At 45.3% G+C, this 22,637-nt stretch overlaps 1 protein-coding gene across 1 annotated transcript in view; it reads left to right on the top strand.

Annotated features, from left to right (window-relative positions):
* The window catches only part of DGKK (diacylglycerol kinase kappa), a 121,715-nt gene that overhangs the window by 89,703 nt on the left and 9,375 nt on the right, over positions 1–22,637 (top strand). The window contains exons 17-21 of the mRNA XM_075999186.1: positions 18,295–18,402; positions 20,526–20,622; positions 20,900–21,007; positions 21,655–21,768; positions 22,113–22,247. Coding sequence (XP_075855301.1) covers positions 18,295–18,402; positions 20,526–20,622; positions 20,900–21,007; positions 21,655–21,768; positions 22,113–22,247 — 562 coding nt within the window. The remainder of the gene's footprint in view (positions 1–18,294; positions 18,403–20,525; positions 20,623–20,899; positions 21,008–21,654; positions 21,769–22,112; positions 22,248–22,637) is intronic.

The following is a 22,637-nucleotide window of genomic DNA, read 5'->3' as shown; positions in this document are numbered from 1 at the left end:
CATAAATATTTAAAATTGTTATCTCTTCTTGTTGAACTGTGCCCTTCACCATTATGTAATGACCCTCTTTGTCTTTCACTACTTTTGTTGGTTTAAAAACTAAATCGTCTGAAATTAGAACAGCCACACCAGCCTTCTTTTGGCTTCCACTTGCCTGGAATACTGATCTCCACCCTTTTACTTTTAGTCTATATGCATCCTTGCAGGTTAGATGTGTTTCCTGAAGACAGCATATACTTGGCCTGTATTTTCTTATCCATTCAGCCAGCCTATGTCTCTTGAGTGGAGAGTTTAAGCCATTCACATTTATTGAGAGAACTGATAGGTAAGGTAGATTACTGTTCATTCTCTTAGGTTGGATGTTGTTGCTTTGATTTCTCTCTTGAGCCATAGAGATATCTGGCCTTTAATCATTGGGTGTTGGTTTTTTTTTTTTTTAATATTCGTGAGTTTCTATTATGGTGTTCGATGTGTAACACTGTTTTGAGAACATCTTGTAGGGCTGGTCTTGTCTTGGTGAATTCTCTGAGCCTTTGCTTGTGTGGGAATGTCTTTATTTCTCCTTCATATATGAAGCTTAGTTTTGCAGGGAATAGGATTCTAGGCTGGGCATTGTTTTTTTTCAGAAGAGTGAGAATGGGGCCCCAGTCTCTCCTTGCTTGTAAAGTCTCATTAGAGAAGTCTGATGTTATTCGAATTGGCTTTCCTTTATATGTTACTTGCTTCTTTTGTCTTACAGCTTTTAGAAGGGCCTCTTTAGTTGATACTTTGGTCAGTCTGATGACTGCATGACGAGACGTCTTCCTGTTTGCATTGAATCTCCCAGGGGTCCTCTGGGCTTCTTGAACTTGTATATCGAGATTTTGAGTAAGGCCTGGGAAATTTTCCTCTATTATATCTTCAAAAAGCTTGTCCAGCCCCTGAGTGTTGTCTTCCTCCCCTTCGGCTAACCCTATGACCCTCACGTTAGGTTTTGTCACATAATCCCACAGCTCTTGTAGGCTTTGGTCTTTTCTCTTGTTTCTCTGCTGTATTTCTGTGACTGATTTATTTAATTGGAAGGTGTTATCTTCAAGCTCTGAGATTCTTTCTTCTGCTTTATCCACCCTGTTCCTGAGACTTTCCACAGTATTTTGTAGTTCCCTGAGTTGATTCTTCATCTCCAGGACTTCGGTTAAAGTTTTCTTCACTGTGTCAATCTCTTTGTTGAACCTTTGTTCCATTTCCTGGAGGCTTTTTTTGGTTTCTTGGTGTTGGTTATTGAGTTGTTGTTGCAGGTCAGTGAGTGTTCTTATGATCCACATTCGAAATTCCTCTTCTGTCATTTTAGTTGCCAGGTTTGGGTTGTTGTCTGTTTCTAAGGAGCTGGTGCTCCTCTTTGGGGGTGTGTTTTCTGTTTGTTTCTTCATATTTCCGGAGTTCCTTCGCTGATTTCTTCCCATTTTGCTCAGGTGTTGTTTCTTTCCTTTAGGTTTTCGTTTGGGTTGTTAGGGACTGGCTTCCTGCACCCCGCCAGGCAGATGAACAAAGACACCAAGGATGCAATCACTCAATAGGAGCTTTATTTTCTGGCTAGCCAGGGTCCAGGCCCTAGAGTGCCAGCACAGTGGCCGCTCTTACAGGCAAGGACCCCGACCTGAATTGTGGGGTGCCTTTTATTCCCCCCCCCAAAAGGGCCCTAGCAAGGCACAAACTAATTATGCACTGGCCATGAGCTGACTTTTGAAGTGATTAATTTTCTTTGAATTCTGCGCGAACCCTGTGCATCCCACCTCCCTTTTGCCTTTCTTCACAACCCAAGAGATAACTGGAGGTATGAGTATAAACAGATGTGTGCTGTTCGCTAATTGCCTCACCCTACTTCACACGAAGGGGGGGGAAATACCTTTTTTGTTGTGCCACTGAGACGCCGCCGAAGGGCCATCGATGCGCCCCCACATTTCCTCCTTTCCTTTACATAGCTGATGAGCACTCTTGCTCATCTTTTGGGTAATTTATAAGTTTTGGGTCTGCATTATTTGTCCCGAGTCTTTGATATTGCTGTTGCAGCACCAGAAGCTGAACAGCACTGACCCTGTCTCTTATAAATCTTATGAGTTTGTTTAATATGCAGGGCCCAAATGTCAGGGCTAAGAGTAAGATCACCAGTGGTCCTATAAGCGCGGAAATCAGGGTAGTCAGCCAGGGGGAACTATTGAATCAGGACTTAAACCAACCTGTTTGTTTTTTGTACTCTCGTTTGTGACGAGCAAGCCCTTTTTTTACTTTGGCCATGGATTCTCTTACCACTCCTGTGTGGTCGGCATAGAAACAGCATTTTTTCTGGAGGGCCACACATAGCCCTCCCTGTTGCAGGAACACCAAGTCTAACCCTCTCTGGTTTTGCAAAACTACTTTTGAGAGGGAGGTTAAAGACTTTTTTAAGTGTGAAATTGAATCTTTTATCTTTGCAATATCTTTATCAACAGCTGCCCTCTGAGTATTAAACCCTCTTTGCTGCATTGCCAGAGAAGAGATATTAGTTTCTGTTCTTATTGTCCCTAAGCTAAAAAGAGTAGCCAGGGTTATGGCTGTGAAGGGCTCTCTTTTTTAAAAAAAAATTAGGTTGGTGACTCTTTGCCCTATTATGCCCTCATATGTTATTTTTTTAGTGTGGTATATTATTTTTGGGAACACTAACACCATTATACAGTAATCTTTAGACCCATGTAAGGTTATGGGGTTGGTGGGGGTTTGGGGCAGTAAGTACAGCTGTAGGTCTCTATCTCAAAAACATTGGACCAAAAACACAACATCTTTAAAACACAATAACCAACCCCCCACCACGACTCATCCATGTTTGTCACCCAGTCAATCTTTAGATGCCACAACCCCAGTCTAAGTCTGTGTCAGCGGTCCTGGGCTGTCACTGCCACTCGGGTCAGTCTGGTCTTTAGAGGATTTTTTGGGTCTGCAGTTGCTTTTTATACTGGTCCTGGCACCGCTCCTGGTCTTTTTTATTAGCAAGTCTCATGTGGGAGTGGTGTATCCAGGTCACTACTATTTTATCAACCTTAAGAGCAGTGGGGGTAACAAGAATAATTTGATAGGGGCCCTTTTATCTTGGTTTTGAGGGTTCTGCTGTTATGCCGTTTTATCCACACCCAGTCCCCTGGCTGGTGTGGGCGGAACGGTGTCCGGCACCCTCCTCCTCAGGCCGGTAGATAGCATGGAGGCCCGGCCATACTTGACTGTGGACACGTTGCAGAGCCTGCACCGCTTGTAACACTTTTTTTTGGATGTCTCAGAAGAGCCTCAGGGCTTATCCTAGGAACTACAGGAGGGGGTGTGCCATATATGATTTTAAAAGGGGTTAAACCCAAGTGATAAGGGGTGTTCTGGGCTCGGAACAGGGTGAAGGGAAGGAGGGTCACTCAGTTTCTGCCAGTTTTTAGGGCTAATTTAGTCAGGGTCTCTTTTATTGTTTTATTTATTAGCTCTACCTGCCCAGAGCTGTGGGGATTATATGCACAATGTAATTTTTAATTTATCTCCATAGCCTGGGCCAGCCCTTGACTAACCTGACAGATAAACGCAGGTCTATTATTTGATTTTATCTCTTTTGGCAGTCTATACCTGGGGACCATTTTTTAAAATATTTTTTTAGCTATTGCCAAAGCTGTTTTTTTTTTTTTTTTTTTTTTTGTAGGGAAGGCTTTTACTCATCTGGAAAACGTATCTATCATGACTAGTAAATATTGGTATCCATATTTTTTAGGCTTGACCTCTGTGAAATCCACTTCTCAAAATAGTCTTGGCTGCCTCCCCCTTTCCCTTGTATCTGCGTGGGTCCTTTTGATCTTTTTTGGCTGCATGACCTGACAGGCTCGGCAACTTTTGACGATGTCATCTGGAACCCGTCGTTGTGACTTGAACCTTAGTTGAGCAGTGTCCAGCAATTGCAGCATCTTTTTTTTCCCTTAGCTGTGTGGTCTGATGTAGGTGCTCTAACAGGTGGCGTCTTAAGAGTTTTGGCACTATTAGGCGATGCCCTTTGTCCCGCAACCAGCCATCTTTACATAGCTGCTCTGAGGCCCAGACCTCATCTATACTGGAATAGTCCAGCAGAGGAGGCAACCGTCCCATGCCTGGGGGTGGCAGGCTAAGGTGCAGGATGTTTGGCTGCGGAGTGTCTTTTGCAGCCTTTTTAGCTTTAGCGTCTGCTCTCTGATTGCCCCGTGCTTCCACGGAATCCCCGCTCTGGTGTCCCGGGGTATGGACTACCGCCACTGCTTTTGGCAGCAAAACAGCCTCTAGTAGGTGGAGTATTTTAGGCATGTGCTTAATTTCCTTTTATTCTGCCGTGATGAAGCCCCTTTCCCTGTAGAGGGCCCCATGTATGTGCACAGTCCCAAAGGCATAGTGGCTGTCAGTGTACACCGTCAGCCTTTTTCCTCGGGCCCGGCTAAGAGCTTCCGTCAGCGCTATTAGTTCTGCCTTCTGAGCAGATGTCCCTTGCGGAAGGCATGCCACCCCGACAAGTTTACCTTGGTCATCTACTATGGCCGCCCCTGCGTACCTGCGTCCGTCCCGGATGAAACTGCTTCCGTCCGTGAACCAGGTCAGGTCGCTACCTGGAAGGAGGTGATCCTTCAAGTCTCTATGGGTCGTCTGGGTCTCGGCTAGGATCTCAAGGCAATCACGTTTAGGTGCGGCTGCAGCGGGGGTTGGCAGAAGCGTAGCCGGATTTAAGGCGGCAGGGGCCCGGAACTCGATGCGGGGTGCGTCCAGCAAAAGCCCTTGGTAATGAGTCAGCCTCGCATTTGTGATCCACTGTCCCGGTGGCTGCTTCAGAACCCCCTCTATGGCGTGCAGGGTGGTGATCTGTAGCCACTGCCCTAGGGTGAGCTTATCAGTGTCTTTGACCAACAGGGCCGTGGCTGTGATGATTTGCAAGCACACTGGCCACCCTGCCGCCACCAGATCTAGTTTTTTTGACAAGTACACCACCGGTCTCTTTTAGGGTCCCAGGGCCTGCGTGAGTACCCCCTTGGGTATTTTTTTTTTTTTTGTCTATGAACAGGTGAAACTTTTTTGTAGGATCAGGGAGTGTTAGGGCCGGGACTTCCAGCATGGCTGCCCTCAGGGCCTGAAAAGCATCTTTTATTTGCACAGTCCACTTTTATGCTCGCCCCGCCTTACGCCCTTTATACAGAGGTCGAGCCTTTTTTGCAAACCCAAGGTCATCATGGAGGGTCTTGTTGAACAGGGTAGGCGAGTTTATCCTGAACCCAAATCTAATCTCTGCCATGTGGTCCACCGATATAGTTTGGCTCCTGTTGCCCCCTGCACCCAACTGGTCTTACTGGACAATTTTTCTGTGTCTTTTGTTAGTACCAAATGTTCTGCTCCTGTATCTATGAGGAAGCTGACTGGGTTTTTCTCCACTTGCAAAGTTATCCTAGGTTTGGGGAGGGGGACTGAACCCCATCTTTTTTATTTATCTATCACCTGTCCTGCAACCATGACTTTTTTTAGGACCTCCAAGTCTTTATCCCCCTTTCTTTTGGGGCACTCTCAGGCCCAATGTCTATGCTCTTTGCAATTGGCACATTGATCCTTGTCTAGCCTTTTTTGCCGGGGCCTTTTTTTATCCTCTGACCCTATCTGCCCCCATCTTGTGGCGGCTAGCAAGATTTTAGCCATCTCTGTTTGCTTTTTGTGCTTTTTTAGCTTGGAATTTTTTATCTTTTATCCTGATCTTCTCTAACCTCTCTTCTGGCGTCTCTCTATTGTTATAGACCTTTTTTGCCACTTTTAACAGGTCCTGCAGAGTCTTTTTTTTTTTTTTTGCCCAATCTATCTATTTTCTGCACCTTGCACCTAATGTCGGGGGCCGCCTGATTGACAAACGCCATCATAACAGCTGCCTTACTCTCTTTTATAGTGGGATCTATGGGGTGTACTGCCGGAAGGCCTCCATGATCCTCTCTAAGTATGCTGCCGGGCTCTCCTCTGGCCCCTGACGAACATCTCCTACCTTGGCCAAATTGGTCGGCTTTTGCGCTGCCATACGGAGACCGGCCATCAGAGTCTGGCGGTAGACCCGGAGATGCTCCCTACCTTCAGCCTCATTGTAGTCCCAAAGTGGCCGTTCAAGGGGAAAAGTTCGGTCGATGGTTTGTGGGTTTGTAGTAGGTCTGCCGTCCTCCCCCGGAACCAGCTTCCTCGCCTCCCCCTGAATCCTTTTTTTTTTCCTCCGTTGTGAAAAGCACCTTAAGCAACTGCTGGCAGTCATCCCAGGTGGGCTGATGCGTGAAGAGAACAGAGTCTAATAGGTTAATTAAATCTCTAGGGTTATCAGAGAAATTAGAGTTTTGGGCTTTTTAGTTATAAAGATCACTGGTGGAGAAAGGCCAATATTGGTAATTTTGTGTCCCATCTCCCCCCCGGGGTCCAACTGCTCGCAAGGGGAATGTTTTTACAGGCTCCGGGTCGGGGGTTTGACCTGTGCGCTGTCTGGTGCCATAGGCTGGCCCTTCTTCCCCTCCCACAGCACTTAGTTGGGGCGCTGTTGCCTCGGAGATCATGGGTGCTGTCCTGGGGTTATAAGGAGGAGGGGCATCAGGCTCGGTCAGCCCAATTAAATCTGGGTAAAGGTTGGACTCCGGGAGCACCTGGGTGGATGGGGAGTCCTGCTGTTCTTTCTTAGTACTACCTCGCACAGTGAGGACCTCAGAGGACTCCCTAAAGGGCGGCACGAATGCTTGCATCCAAGGTGGGGGATCTCGCACCAAATCCTGCCAAACTATAATGTATGGAATCTGGTCTGGGTGCCCAGGGTGCCCAAAGACTTTTTCTTTTACTTTTTTTACCATGACTCTGTCAAAGGATCCCTCTCTAGGCCACCCGACATCAAACTCGGGCCATTCAACTTTACAAAGGGTGACTAGTTTGCCCCTCCTGTTTTCCAGGGACAGACTATGGGCCCTTTCCCTCACGTCCTTAAAGTGGCCTGTTAGGAGAGAGAGAGGCGTTGTCATGGCTTGCCCCATGGTTGTGGCGGAGTCCGAGGGCGCGGGCCCCCCTCAGGGCTTAGGCTGGGGCAGGATTCCTCTGAATCTACTATGGGCAGATGGCGGTACCGGCACTGGCCTAGGGCAGAGGCCTCTGGGGTGAGGATCCGACGGCAGATGACACAACGGGGACCTTTGGCCAATGCTGGTCTGCCCCGGATCGTGGCTCTAAGGTCCTCCTCTGCTCCTCTTCGCAGGTTTTCTAAATTGAAAATCTTGCTCTCGAGACCCATGCACACTCTCACTCTCCCCGGTGGTAACAAACAGTGATGACAGACAAAACGTGATGACAGACAAAACGGACAACAGAAGCTAGACAGATTACAAGAGACAATGCCCTAACCTGGTCCGGACTTCCTTTCTCCGAATTCCTCCTGTCCCCCGCCTCTGGCGGCGAGACCAGTACCGGAGTCCTCCCGGAGCCAGAGGACGTCTCCGTCTGGCTCCGACCGGCGACCCTCCAGCGCGTCCGCCTAGGTCTTGTGCCGGCTTAGCAATCCCGGGAATCGTTCCTCGTCCTACTACACACTCGGCTAGTCCGGGTGTGGGGTCTCGCTCACTCCTCCCTCAGCTTTGTGTTCTACTCAGCGGATTGCAGGGGAGCCTTATCCCGGACGAGCCCCCAAATGTTAGGGACCGGCTTTTTGCACCCCGCCAGGCAGACGAACAAAGACACCAAGGATGCAATCACTCAAGAGGAGCTTTATTTTCTGGCTAGCCAGGGTCCAGGCCCTAGAGTGCCAGCACAGTGGCCGCTCTTACAGGCAAGGACCCCGACCTGAATTGCGGGGTGCCTTTTATTTTCCCCCCAAAGGGCCCTAGCAAGGCACAAACTAATTACGCGCTGGCCATGAGCTGACCTTTGAAGTGATTAATTTTCTTTGAATTCTGCGCGAACCCTGTGCATCCCACCTCCCTTTTGCCTTTCTTCACAACCCAAGAGATAACTGGAGGTATGAGTATAAACAGATGTGTGCTGTTCGCTAATTGCCTCACCCTACTTCACACGAAGGGGGGGGAAATACCTTTTTTGTTGTGCCACTGAGACGCTGCCGAAGGGCCATCGAGGCGCCCCCACAGGGTATTCACACGTCTTATTTATTTTCTGAGCCAGTAGGTGGAGTTGCTCTCTGTCAGCAGCCTTCGCTGGGGTGGTGTCTGCAGGTCTCTCAACCCGCTGGGGATCCAGCAGTCTGAGATGTAGAGGAGGGGAAACAGCTAATTACCCTACCCTTCCTGCTGGTCGCCTTAATTACACAGGTGGGAATAGATGGCAGGAACCGGAGCAGTTCCTCTCTCAGCTCCACCCCCAAGGCGGGGCTAGAGACTTTGGAACCGAAGGCCCAGCTCCAAGTCACCAGAGTGTGTGGGTTGTAACGTCTCTCTGTCTTGTATTCGCTGAAGCCTGCTTCCTACAAGGCTCGGCTCTGCCCAGGCAAACTCCAGGGCCTGGACACCGAGCACAGAAGACCTGTGCAGACAGAGATTGGCCAGAAGCCGGCAGGCCCGTAGCCAAACCCAGGGAACCCCGTCTTCTGTCTCTTTAATTGCACAGGTGGAGATAAGTGGTAGGAATGGGAACAGTTCCTATCTCAGCTTTGCCCCCAAGGCGGGGACAGAAACTTTGGAGCCAAGGCTCAGCCACAAGAAACAGGACAGTGTTAGACGTAAAGACGCTCTGCCTTATAGTAGCTAAGGGTAACTTCCTTCATGGGTGTCTCCTGCCAGGCAGGTTCTGCACTCTGGACACAGAGCGCAGGAGACCTGTGCAGTGAGAGATTGTCCTGAAGCCAGACTCACCAGGCCCCTTGTTCTGTCTCTTTAATTCCACAGGTGGAGATAAGCGGCAGGAACAGGAGCAGTTTCTATCTCGGCTCCACCCCCAAGGCGGGGATACAAACTTTGGAGCCAAAGGCCTAGCCCCAAATCCCCAGATGTGGGGGTCCGTAAAATATCTCTGCCTTATAACCACTGACGGCTGCCTCCTGCAAGGCCCAGCGCTCCACACTCTGGGCACAGCGAGCGGGAGACCTGTGCAGGGTGAGACTGACCAAAAGCAGGCAGGCAGTCAATGGGACCCACCTATCCCTGCCTTTTGTCTCTTGAATTACCCAGGTGGAGATAAGCGGCAGGAATAAGAACAGTTTCTATCTCAGCTCCGCCCCCAAGGCTGGGACAGAGACTTTGGAGCCCAGGGCGGGGCTCCGGGTCACAGGAGAGTGTGGAAGGCAACCTTTCTCTGCCTTAAATTCGCCAAGGGCAATCAATCTCCCCTGTAGCTCTGCCCGGTCCAGGCAGGGTCCACTCTCTGAGCACAGAGTCAGTGCCGCTTGTGCAGCAAGTGACGGTCCAATATCAAATTGGTGGAGCAGCGGCGCATACCAGCGCTTTCTCTGCGCCGCCTCTCCAAACCTCGAGCGCAAGTCAGCGCTGGAATGCCGAGTCAGCGCCGGAATGCAGGGGCGGAGCGGTGGTGCTGGAGGGGCAGAGGGAGGGGGGTCCTAATGGATCAAGGAGTCTAACTTTGTGCACTCTGACCTCTCAGTGCTATCCCAAACCTCCTCCAAATCCAAAGTCAAAACCTCCTGCTGTGTAAACTCCCCTTACTCTTGACCTGGGAGTGTTTGGCAGGGCTCTGGTTCCTGATGTGCGGAGATCGGTTGCTGCGCGTGGACCCTCCCCCACCTTAAACCGCGGCCGCTGTGTGCTCTGGCGAACTCAGCGGGTTCCCTACTCTAGTCTCTTCTCCACACAGCTTAATCCCGCGCTGCCACTTCTCACCAACTTCAGGCACCTCCCGGCCTACGTGGGAGTGGAGCTCGGTGTAGGAAGGGGTGTTTCTCAGCGCCGGTTAGAGGCTGGCGCCACTGCCCGCCGGCAGCAGCTTAAGCCGCGCCTCGCTCCCTCCCTGATGTGTGCCTCCTCCGAATCCCCGAGTTTTGCGGAAGAATGATCAGTTCACCTTTGCTTTAGGCTGTAGATGGTCTTATCCCTCCATTTCCTGTTGAATGTCTGCAGGCTGGCAAAGCTGGTCTCGTGGAAGTGTAGATCGCTGGAGTGTGGCTATCCGCTTTCTTCACTATTTGCTCTGGGAGCAGAGAGCCAGGAGGGCACCCCTACTCCGCCATTTTCTCCTCCCCCCTAGTTAAGTGTTTTATGTGTTAGCAGTTATTATCATTATTATTGTTATCAATACTTAATAAATGTTAGTTGTTATTTCAGAGGACTTGTGTTTCCACTCTTGCCTTTAACAGTAAATGGTCAAAGATACTAAAAAGTAAATAGTCATTAGGGGACTGGGTAGTAAGGACATCTGTCTTACCAGTCCTACCTTTTTAGAATATTCCCAGCAGCCAAGTTCTGCCATATTCACCCATTTTGAGTTCCATTAAGAAGACAAGTTTGGACATCAGTTAGAGAAACTCCAATTTCTGGACTGTGGTTGAGAGAGGAAAATCTCGAGAGATGAAGGAAGGGTCAGTTTAGAAATAAAAAGTAATCTCTGATTAAATAGCTAAACTGTACCTATTTTCAATTTCTCAAATGAAGGACACGGCTAGCAATGATTTATGTTTTCTTAACTAATTTATTTAGGAAAACAATTCTTATTCCTATCTCCAACCCCTAACTCCCCTCCACTTCACCATTGGCTTAAGGTTATATTTAAGGTTTCATGATCTACCCAATAAACTCTGATCAATGGTATACTGGTAAGTATTTAAAAACCAGCTCTCTGTGGGGGAAAAAAAAAAACCCTGATTTATTTCTTTTTTTTTTTTTTACCTTTGTGAATTATTTTTTTATTTCGGCATATTATGGGGATACAGATTTTAAGGTTTCAATAAATGCCCATTTCTCCCCCCTCCCCCCAAAAGTCTGAGTCTCCATCATGACCATCCCCCAGATGGTACACATCTCACTCATTATGCATGTATATACCCGCCCCCCGCCCCCCTCCCACCTGCCCAATACCCTATTACTGTAGTATCTATGTGTCCAATTAGGTGCTACTCAGTTAATACCAGTTTGCTGGAGAATATATCTGGTGCTTGTTTTACCATTCTTGGGATACTTCACTTAGTAATATGGGTTCCAGCTCTAACCAGGAAAATATAAGATGTGCTATATCACCGTTGTTTCTTACAGCTGAATAGTACTCCATGGTATACATATACCACATTTTATTAATCCATTCTTGGATTGATGGGCACTTGGGCTGTTTCCACAGCCTTGCAATTATGAATTGTGCTGCTATAAACATTCGAAGGCAGGGGTCTTTTTTGTAGAGTGTCATTGGATCTTTTGGGTAGATGCCCAGCAATGGGATTGCTGGATCAAATGGTAGATTCACTTGTATCGCTTTAAGGTATCTCCATATTGCTTTCCACACAGGTTGAACTAGTTTGCAGTCCCACCAGCAGTGTAGGAGTGTTCCTCTCTCTCCGCAACCACGCCAGCATTTGTTATTTGGAGATTTTTTGATAAAGGCCATTCTCACTGGGGTTAAGTGATATTTCATTGTGGTTTTGATTTGCATTTCCCTGATGATTAGGGATATTGAGCATTTTTTCATATGTTTGTTGGCCATTCTTCTATCTTCTTCAGAAAAGTTTCTGTTCAAGTCCTTTGCCCACTTTTTAATGGGGTTATTTGATTTTTTCTTCCTGATTTTCCTGAGTTCTAAGTATATTCTAGTAATCAGTCCCTTATCGGATGCATAGTATGCAAAAATTTTCTCCCATTCTGTAGGTTGTCTGTTTACTTTCATGACTATTTCTTTGGCTGTGCAGAAGCTTTGCAGGTTGATCATGTCTCATTTATTTATTTTTGTTGCTGCTGTGATTGCCTTTGGGGACTTCTTCATAAACTCTTTGCACAGGACGATGTCTAGGAGAGTGTTTCCAACTTTTTCCTCTAGAGTTCTAATAGTTTCAGACTTTAGGTTTAAGTCTGTTATGCAGCGTGAGTTGGTTTTTGTGTGAGGTGAAAGGTGTGGGTCCTGTTTTAGCCTTCTATAGGTGGCTATCCAGTTTTCCCAGCACCATTTATGGAAGAGGGATTCTTTCCCCAGCGTATGTTTTTGCCTGCTTTGTCAAAGATTAGATGGCTATATAAGGATGGTTTTATATCAGGATTCTCACATCTTTTCCACTGATCAATATTCCTATTTTTGTGCCAATACCATATTGATTTAATTACTACAGCTTTGTAGTATACTTTGATATCTGGCATATTAATGCCTCCCATTTTGTTTTTGTTGCCTAGCATTGCTCTTGATATTCGGGGTCTTCTTTGGTTCCATAGGAAGCGTAAAATTATTTTTTCTATATCTGTGAAGAATGCTGATGGAATTTTATAGGTATTGCATTGAATCTGTAGATCAGTTTGGGTAGTATAGACATTTTGATGATATTGAGTCTGCCGATCCACGAGCATGGTATGGATTTCCATCTGTTTACATCCTCTGCTATTTCCTTCCTCAGTGTTACATAGTTCTCCCTGTAGAGGTCTTTTACATCCTTGGTTAAGTATATTCCTAGGTACTTTAATTTCTTTGTTGCTATTGTGAAGGAAATTGAGTCTTTGATTCGGTTCTCAATTAGATTGTTGTTGGCATATATGAATGCCTCTGATTTCTGTGTATTGACTTTGTATCCTGAGACTTTACTAAATTCATTAATCAGTTCCAGGAGTTTATTGGTTGAATCTTTGGGATTTTCTAGATATAATATCATATCATCAGCAAACAGTGAAAGTTTCATCTCTTCTGCCCCTATTTGGATACCTTTGAATCCATTTTCCTGTCTGATTGCTGTAGCCAAGACTTCCAGCACTACGTTGAACAGAAGTGGAGATAGTGGGCAGCCTTGTCTGGTTCCAGTTCTAAGTGGGAATGATTTCAGTTTTTCCCCGTTCAGTATAATGTCGGCTATGGGTCTGTCATATATGGCTTGTATCATTTTTAGGTATGTCCCTTCTATGCCTATTTTCTTAAGTGTTCGTATCATGAAAGGGTGTTGAATTTTGTCAAAAGCTTTTTCTGCATCTATTGAAAGAATCATGTGGTCTTTGTTTTTGCTTCTGTTTATGTGGTGACTTGCATTTATAGAGTTACGTATATTGAACCATCCCTGCATCCCTGGGATGAAGCCCACTTGGTCGTGGTGGATTATTTTTTTGATAAGTGTCTGGATTTGGTTAGCTTAGATTTTGTTGAAAATTTTTGGATCTATATTCATTAGGGATATTGGTCTGTAGTTTTCTTTTTTTGTTGCATCCTTTCCTGGTTTTGGTATCAGAGTAATATTCGCTTCATAAAAGGTTTCGGGGAGGTTTTTGTTCTTCTCGATGTTGTGGAATAGTTTCTGCAAGATAGGTACTAGTTCTTCTTTGTAAGTGTGGTAAAATTCAGGTGTGAAGCCATCTGGACCGGGACTTTTCTTTTTAGGGAGATTTTTAATTGCTGTTTCTATTTCAGCTATTGAGATTGGTCTGTTCAGGGAATCTCTTTCTTCCTGGTTGAGCCTAGGGAGGCTGTGTGTTTCTAGAAATTTGTCCATTTCCTCCACATTTTCCAGTTTGTGCACATAGAGATTTTTGTAGTATTCATAAATTGTATCTTGTATCTCTTTGGAATCAGTTGTGATATCTCCTTTTTTATTCCTGATGGAGCTTATTAGAGATTTCTCTTTTCTGCTTTTCGTTAGCTTAGCCAATGGTGAGTCAATTTTGTTTATTTTTTCAAAGAACCAACTTTTTGTTTTATTAATCTCTTAAATAGCTTCCCTGTTTTCAATTTCGTTTAGTTCTGATTTGATCTTGTTGATTTCACTTCTTCTGCTGGTTTGGGGTGGGTCTGCTCTTCTTTTTCCAGCTCTTTGAGTCATTTCATTAGATTGTTATTTGTGATCTTCTTGTCTTTTGGTTATAGGCATTTATGGAGATAAACTTTCCTCTCAGAACTGCTTTAGCTGTGTCCCAGAGGAGTTGATAACTTGTCTCTCCATTGTCGTTTTCTTCATAGAATTTTTTAATTTCCATCTTGATTTCTTCATTTACGAAGTAATCATTTAGTAGGAGGTTGTTTAATTTCCACGTTTTTGTGTAGAAATGTGAGTTTCTGTTAGGGTTGATGTCTAGTTTTATTCCACTGTGATCAGAGCAGGTACATGGTATGATTTCTATTTTTTTAAATTTCTTGAGGTTTTCTTTGTGTCCAAGGATATGGTGAATCTTAGAGAATGTCCCGTGAGCTGAAGAGAAGAACGTATATTCAGTGGATTTTGGGTAGAATGTTCCTTAAATGTCAGTCAGACCCAATTGTTCCAGAGTTTTGTTTAAGTCCATTATTTCTTCATTAATTTTCTGTTTGGAGGATATGTCTCGTGCCGTCAGTGGGGTGTTGAAATCTCTGAAGATTATGGAGTTGCTATTAATCCATTTGCTTAGCTCCAGTAAGGTTTGCTTTATGACTCTGGGTGCACCTAAGTTGGGTGCATATATATTTAAAATTGTTATCTCTTCTTGTTGAACTGTGCCCTTCACCATTATATAATCACCCTCTTTGTCTTTCACTACTTTTGTTGCTTTAAAAACTAAATCGTCTGAAATTAGACCTTCCACACCAGCCTTCTTTTGGCTTCTATTTGCTTGGAATATTGATCTCCACTCTTTTATTTTTAGTCTATATGCATCCTTGCAGTTTAGATGTGTTTCCTGAAGACAGCATAGACTTGGCCTGTATTTTCTTATCCATTCAGCCAGCGTATGTCTCTTGAGTGGAGAGTTTAAGCCATTCACATTTTTGAGAGAACTGATAGGTAAGGCAGATTACTGATCATTCTGTTGGGTTGTATGTTGTTGCTATGATTTCTGTCTTGAGCCATTGTAATATCTGGCCTTTAATATCTTTGGGTTTTGGTTGTTTTTATATTCGTGGGTTATTATTATGATGTTCCGTGCATAACGCTGTTTTAAGTACTTCTTGTAGGGCTGGTCTTGTCTTGGTGAATTCTCTGAGCCTTTGCTTGTCTGAGAATGTTTTTATTTCTCCTTCATATATGAAGCTTAGTTTTGCAGGGAATAATATTCTAGGCTGGGCATTATTTTGTTTCAAAAGAGTGAGAATGGGGCCTCAGTCTCTCCTTGCTTGTAAAGTCTCATTAGAGAAGTCTGATGTTATTCGAATTGGCTTTCCCTTGTATGTTACTTGCTTCTTTTGTCTTACAGCTCTTAGAAGGGCCTCTTTAGTTGATACTTTGGTCAGTCTGATGACTGCATGTCATGATGTCTTCCTGTTTGCGTTGAATCTCCCAGGAGTCCTCTGAGCTTCTTGAACTTGTATATCAAGATTTAGAGCAAGTCCTCGGAAATTTTCCTCCATTATATCTTCAAACAGCTTGTGCTACCCTTGAGTGTTGTCTTCTTCCCCTTCTGGTTAACCCTATGACCCTCACATTAGGTTTCTTCACATAATCCCACAGCAATTGTAGGCTTTGCTCTTTTCTCTTTTTTCTCTGCTCTATTTCTGTGACTGATTTATTTAATTGGAGGATGTTATCTTCACGCTCTGAGAGTCTTTCTTCTGTTTGATCTACCCTCTTCTTGAGACTTTCCACTGTATTTTGTAGTTCCTTGAATTGATTCTTCATTTCCAGGAATTCGGTTACACTTTTCTTCATTGTGCCTATTTCTTTTCCCATATCCTGGAGGCTTTTTGTGGTTTCTTTGTGTTGGTTATTGAGTTGTTGTTGCAGCTGGGTGAGTGTTCTTATGATCCACATACGAAATTCCTCTTCTGTCATATTTGTTGCCTGATTTTGGTTGGTGTCCGTTTCTAGGGGGCTGGTACTCCTCTTTGGTGGTGTGTTTTCCGTTTGGTTCTTCATGTTTCCTGAGTTCTTTCGCTGATTTCTTCCCATGTCGATCAGTTCTTTTTTGTTTCCTTAAGTTATTGTTTGGGTATTCACACACCTTGTTTAGTTTCTGAGGCGTTAGGTGGTGTCTTTGGGTGAAATTGGACCACTCCCTGTATATTGAGTCAGTGGGTGCCGTGAAAAGGCTGTGCAAGATGCCGTCCCTGTCAGTATGTGGCGTTTGCTTGGAGGAACACGCTATGCTGTTGATTTTGTGTCCTGTTATCAGCTCTTGTTCTTGGCGGAGCTGGGTTGGGTAAGCCTGCCCTCAGGCTGTTAGCAGGGGTCAAAGTTCTGTTCTCTGCTTCCAGGGAAAGCTGTCTGGGCGGGGCTGGAATGGTCCCACTCAGCCAGAAATTCTGGTTGTGGGGTTGGGGCTGTCTGAGACCCGCAGTCTGGAGCAAGCCTTGCTTCTTTCCACCCTCCCCAACTCCACAGCTACTCCTGGGCCTCTGCCAGCAGGCCAGACCACAAGCCACCAGGCCTCCCCGGACTGTGATGCCGGCGGGGGGGTTCCCTGCACAGGAACGCCACCTGGGTTGGGCGCACGGCCTCCTCCTGGGAGAAGGGTTGCCCTCTAGGATGCTGATCCGCCCCTGGAGGCAGTCACACCTCAGTAGGCTGTTCACCTATAACCCTTCTGTGCCCCAGGCAATGCTAGCCCTCGGTGTAGGGGATCTGGTCTGCAGGTCCGACCTCTGGGTCCCAGAGTTCAAACTGTATCCCCTCCAGGGAGTGGATTTCCGGTCCCAATTCACCCACAGGGAACCCAAGCTTGGTCTATGTCTCTCAGCCTCTGAGTTGGCACCGTTCTCCTGGGAACACCGTGCCAGCAGCACCTGGGAGGGCGGGCGGGTAGGGAGCCACAGTCTGAGTTCCCGAGTCAGCTGTAGGGTCCCAAAATGGAAGGTCCTGTTCCCTGGAGGTGCCTCTGGCTGGTGGCTGTATTGTCTCTCTGGGCAGCTGCGGGTAGGGTCTGCGGAGAGGAGGAGGAGGCCATATGGCGCTTGCCGCGAGGCTCGGGTCTGTGCACACGGAGGTGCCCGGAGGAAGTTGGGGACCTGGTGCCAATTCTGCCACAGTCTCACCGCTGGCTGGCGGCAGCGGTCTCTGGGCTGGTGTCCGCAGGTCTCTCCACCCGCTGGGGAGTCCACCAGCAGTCCCAAATGCAGGGGAGGGGAAAGAGCAAATCCACCTACCCTTGCCGCTGGTCTCCTGGCTGCTCCGGTGGTCTCAGCCTCCAGTTCTCCTCCGCAGCCTCCTCCCGTAGAGTCTCCCGGGGTCTCAGGTACCCCTCCTTCCGGCCCTTGTCCGCTGTGTGCTCGTCTTCTTGCTTCTTTCCTCTAATTTCTGCTAGAATCTGTCTTTTCTGCAGAGACACTCTGTCTGGCGGTGTTATTCGTCTGCCATCTTGCTCTGCCTCCTGATTTATTTCTGATGTAAACACTCCCACCATGGCCTATTTTAAGCTACTAATATAATGCCCTTAGATGCAAAGTTGGAAAGAGATGTGCATAATCAGTTTACATAACTAGCACAAACCGGCTCTAGCACACTGCTGATTTTGATGTTGACACTGTAGATGGATGTGGGAGACTTAAAAAATGGCTTGACTTTTTTTTGTTGTGTACATATCTGCCATCTTTTATCAGTCCTTCCCCCAAAATGCTCAGTGACTTTGCCCTTTGATGTCAGACATCACTGAAAGCAGTAGTGCAGACTTAACTCCAGGTGTCCTCAAACTACGACCCGCAGGCCACATGCGGATATTTTTGCCCGTATTTTTTTTTTTTTTACTTCACAATAAGATATGTGCAATGTGCATAGGAATTTGTTCACAGTTTTTTTTAAACTATAGTCCATCCCTCCAACGATCTGAGGGACAGTGAACTGGCCCCCTGTTTAAAAAGTTTGAGGACCCCTGCTTAACTCTCATGACACATTTGTATCTGGGATACTCAAAAGTTCTTTATGGGAATAAGCCAATTACTCTACTTCCCTTTATTATATGTAGAAAAAAATGCAGGCCACTCATATATGAAGCCTTCAAAGATGACTAAGATTATGAATGTAGGTTTTTTACTATGAGTCCTAATCCCACTGAAGCTTCTCAACTGACTGGGCGCTCTCTCTTACAGTTAGCAAGCTAGTTGTTATCACAATAGGACACCTACATGTGCTTCTCAAGAACCTTATGGTTTATGTCTAATGTGGAGGAGGCCTTCCCTCTGTGATATTCCATCATGTGGATTTATTTGCATGCCCAATGATAGCGGCACTTCTTTCCTGCACCAATGTTTGTCCTTTTCTTTGGCTAATTTCAGATGCTTCAAAGAAAAATGTGTCATGAACAACTACTTTGGAATTGGACTGGATGCTAAAATTTCTCTGGATTTCAACACCAGAAGAAATGAACACCCAGGACAATACAAGTAAGGAAAAGAAATTCCCCTCCCTACATGCAAACACACAATCACAATACACATATGTATTCCTACATTCCCTCTCAGACAAGCAACAGAAAGAGATGCTTTGGAAGGGAAATGCATTCGTGCCAAGACTAGCCTACTGGGACAGCTTGCTCCAAATGTTGGGCTGGTCTGTGATGACTGCACTGGCATCCTGAACTGCCTTCATAGTCTAGACCTGTGGATTGCTGTGTAAACACAGCTACCTGTGTTACTATTATTAAAAACAGATTACATATTGACTCCGTTCAGCAAATTGTTCATCTTTGTTCTGTCTTTCAGAACCTAACCAGATCTTAGGAGTGGCTTCAGATCTGCTTTTGCTTGGCAGGGCTGCAGAGCATCAAAGATCGCCCTGTTGACTCCTAGTGTACCTAACCTGGTTCCCCTGAACTCACTGATTTTACCCCATCCAGTGTTGGCCTGCTTGGCTCCTTCTGGTACTTTTGTACTATAGATAAGACCTAAGGCGGCCTCAGAGTTCTTGTGGTAAATTGGAACTACAAGTAAAAAGATGCATGCCACCCCCACCCTACCCTTCCCCCTGCCACTAGAACTTCTTTCTCAGCGTAGCCCTGGGCTGAGGAACAGGTACTTGGTGACTTTATCAGATATGTTATTTGCAAAACTTTTCTCCCAGTCTGTTACTTGTCTTTTCATCTTCTTAGTGGTATCCTTTGAAGTACAAAAGTTGAATTTTGCTGAAGTCCAATTGATCAATTTTTTTCTTTATAAACCACAATTTTGGTGCCATATCTAAGAAATCTTTCCCTAACTCAAGGGCTTAACAATTTGCTACTAAGTTTTTTTCTAAAATTTTTATTGTTTTAGCACTTACATTTAATTCTATGATCTACTTTGAGTTAACTTTTATGTATGATGTGAGGCAAGGATCTAAGTTTATCTTTTTTACATATGGATATTCAATTATCCCAGTACCATGTTTTACAAAAGCTATCCTTTCCCTAGTGAATTGTGTTGGTACCTTTGTTGAAAATCAATTTACCACAAATATAAGGGTTTATTTCTGGACTCTCAATTCCATTCCATTGATTTATGTGTCTATCCTATGCAAGTATCACACTTTCTTGATAACTTTAGCTTTATAGTAATTTTTGAAATTGGGAGATGAAAGTCTTTCAACTTTATTCTTTGTTTAGAATTGTTTTGGTTGTTCTAGATGTTTTGTATTTCCATATAATTAAATCCCTGTTTTTATGGATGAGGAAACTAAGGTGCCCAAAGAACTTATGGTTTTAAACAGAGTCTAAATAATTTTGTGCTAGACTTCTTACATTTCAAATCTTATTCCCTATGGTGGTTCATTTCCATGGTTCTACTTTACAAGTCCATAGTAAACTATATCCAGCCTTTCTAGTGATTGTATACTCCCCACCTGTATTTGTGAGAGATCCTATTGTCAGCATGACCCTGTCCTTCCCACCTCCACCCCAAGTTTCCTAATATCCTTACCTATCTCATATTTTTCTCCACTGGATCTTCTTCTAAAATCTCTCTACTAAGTTTAGTTCTGTTCTATGGTACTGAATTAAGTATTTAATATACAAGTCTGGTGTTTGGAAAAGCCCTCCAATTTACCAGAAAAGTTGCTGCTTCAAAAAAATTAGTCTAAGCATCAGATGTTTCAAATGAAATTGATTCCAAGTAGCTAAAATCTTGTGCTCCTGGAGTGACACTGCCAGGGTAGCTGGTTTGTATCAGCCAGCTATGCTCACAGCTTTTTATGAGCATTGCTTTCTGATTATGGCATGTTTCTTCCAAGTCTGGACCAATATCAGTAGCAAGGAGAAGTGGCAAATTTATCTACTGATACGATACTGAGGCTTCAGTTGGGTCCAGGAACCCATTTATGTAAGTATTTGCATGAGAATACCAGTTACACTATCCTAGCAGCCCCTAGGATAATGTAACTGGTATTGTGTCCTCTTGAAACCATTCAGCATGACCCCTCTCTATATAAGAAGGCACTTAAAAAAAAAGATGGTTTCCTTTCCTGTCTTCCCCATCCATTTATCTTTATATTATTCACTCTCAGACTATCTTTCTTTACCCTTATCTCCCCATAGTAGCCGCCTTAAGAACAAGATGTGGTATGGCCTTCTGGGAGGCAAGGAACTTCTGCAGCACTCTTACAGGAAACTGGAAGAACGTGTGTACCTGGAGGTTAGTGGAAAAGGGGGTGGCCCTTCCTGGGCATGGAGAAAGGGAATTTCATGGCCTTGGAAATCAACTTTTACCTATGTTCTTGGTTCTTCCTGAGCTTTAACTATGTGATCCTCACTCACACCTCACAGGAGGAAGGCATGGAGATAGATTTCCATTTTAGGGATAAGAAAATGATAGCATGAAGAAAAGACAGAGCTCCTTCCCCGTCTTTGTAAATGTCCCTTTATATCGGCACATGAAGATCTAGCCAACGAGAGCTACTCTTTTCTTTCAGTGTGATGGAGAAACCATCTCCTTGCCAAACCTACAAGGCATTGTAGTGCTCAACATTACTAGCTATGCTGGAGGCATCAACTTCTGGGGAAGCAACACAGCAACAACAGTGAGTGTGGAACAAATAACAGGGAGGGAAAAAGCCATGATCCTACTGAGGTCTCTCAGAAAGGAGTGTTGGGTTATCTGGATGGGGAAGTGGACATCTAGGGAAGAGGATATGGGCTGGAAACCTTTATTAGCAGCAGCCAAATGATCAGTTTCTTAGGCAACTACTATCTCAGAGCACAAAAATCAACCAAAGACTTCAAGATTAGGTCAACACTTAGGTGTTGCCTAGGCTTTGAATTTTCCACTCCTTAGGCCTGACAGATCCTTTAAAGGCTACCTAGGCCATGCTTTTTTATCCAAGGAATCTGTTAATAAAATCCTCTGGGAGATTGACCCATGACCTCTGAGCTCATCCAAGAAGGCCATGAGGCCAATAAAACTGGCCTTGAGGATTTATGATGCTGGATTGGACAAGGAGGGAACTGGCTAAAAGTTGTGATATCCAAGGGGGCTAAGAGTTGTTATCTCAGTATTCCTTTCCAGATTGGCTTCCTGACCTTATCTTTTCCCCCTTTAATAGTGCAGTTTTCCACTCTTCTTGAGCTAGAAAAATTCTTGCTAAGAGCCTTCAAAGTATACCTGCTTGTTATAGACAAAGTATGGTTTCTCAAGTGTGGGAAGTGTGACACAATTCTTTCTCCTCAGGAATATGAGGCTCCTGCAATAGATGATGGGAAGCTGGAGGTGGTGGCAATCTTTGGTTCTGTGCAGATGGCAATGTCCCGAATCATCAACCTGCATCATCATCGCATCGCCCAGGTAGGCAGGGGCTGGGTGGGCATGAGGAAGGTGCTGACTTTTTTGGCTGCAGCCCAGGCTGTGGAGGAGTCCCAAGAATTAACTGGCTATAAGAGTGCTGGAGTAGAGGGAGCAGGTTATCTAGTGGGCAGCAAGGTGTTTCCTGGAGTTAGAGACAGAGGTGGCAGGGACTGATGGAGAAAAAAGCCCATAGGAAACAGGTGTTTCTCCCTGGGATAATTTGATTCACATCCTTGCCAGTGATACTTCAGAAAGACATTCAGTCTTTAACTGTCAGATTATCAGATTGGTCTATAGTAGTTGCATCATTTTTCTCTCCCATTCTCCCTCATCTTCTCTGGCAGTGCCATGAGGTGATGATAACCATTGATGGTGAAGAAGGTATCCCAGTGCAAGTGGATGGGGAAGCCTGGGTTCAGAAGCCAGGTCTTATCAAGATTAGATACAAGAATGCTGTGCAGATGCTGACAAGAAATCGGGTAAGAGGGGAAAGGCTCATCATGGGCTCCTACATTGTCTGATCCATAGCTGTCACTTAAGTACTGAAAACTTCCAGTCAAGCGGAATTCCTCAAAGAGAGGTCTGCACGCCCCTCGCATCAGAGTCACCTGAGGTGCTGGTTATAAATGCACATTCCTGGGCCCCACACCAGATCCACTTAACAGAATGGGGATGAGTTCCCAGGAATCTGCATTTGTAAACAAGTGCCTCAAGACATTCTGATATATACTGACATTCGCAAACCACTATAAGGACACCTCCTTCTCCCACTACACAGAGAGCCAGAGGCCTCAGGTGGTTATAGGAAAATCTCCTTCAACAACGGATTCTGTGTTGAATATGGTCTTTAGGTTCCTGTAAGTTTCCTT

Source organism: Microcebus murinus, chromosome X, assembly GCF_040939455.1.
Source record: "Microcebus murinus isolate Inina chromosome X, M.murinus_Inina_mat1.0, whole genome shotgun sequence".
Classification (NCBI taxonomy): domain Eukaryota; kingdom Metazoa; phylum Chordata; class Mammalia; order Primates; family Cheirogaleidae; genus Microcebus; species Microcebus murinus.
This window is presented reverse-complemented; position numbering and strand designations above follow the sequence as displayed.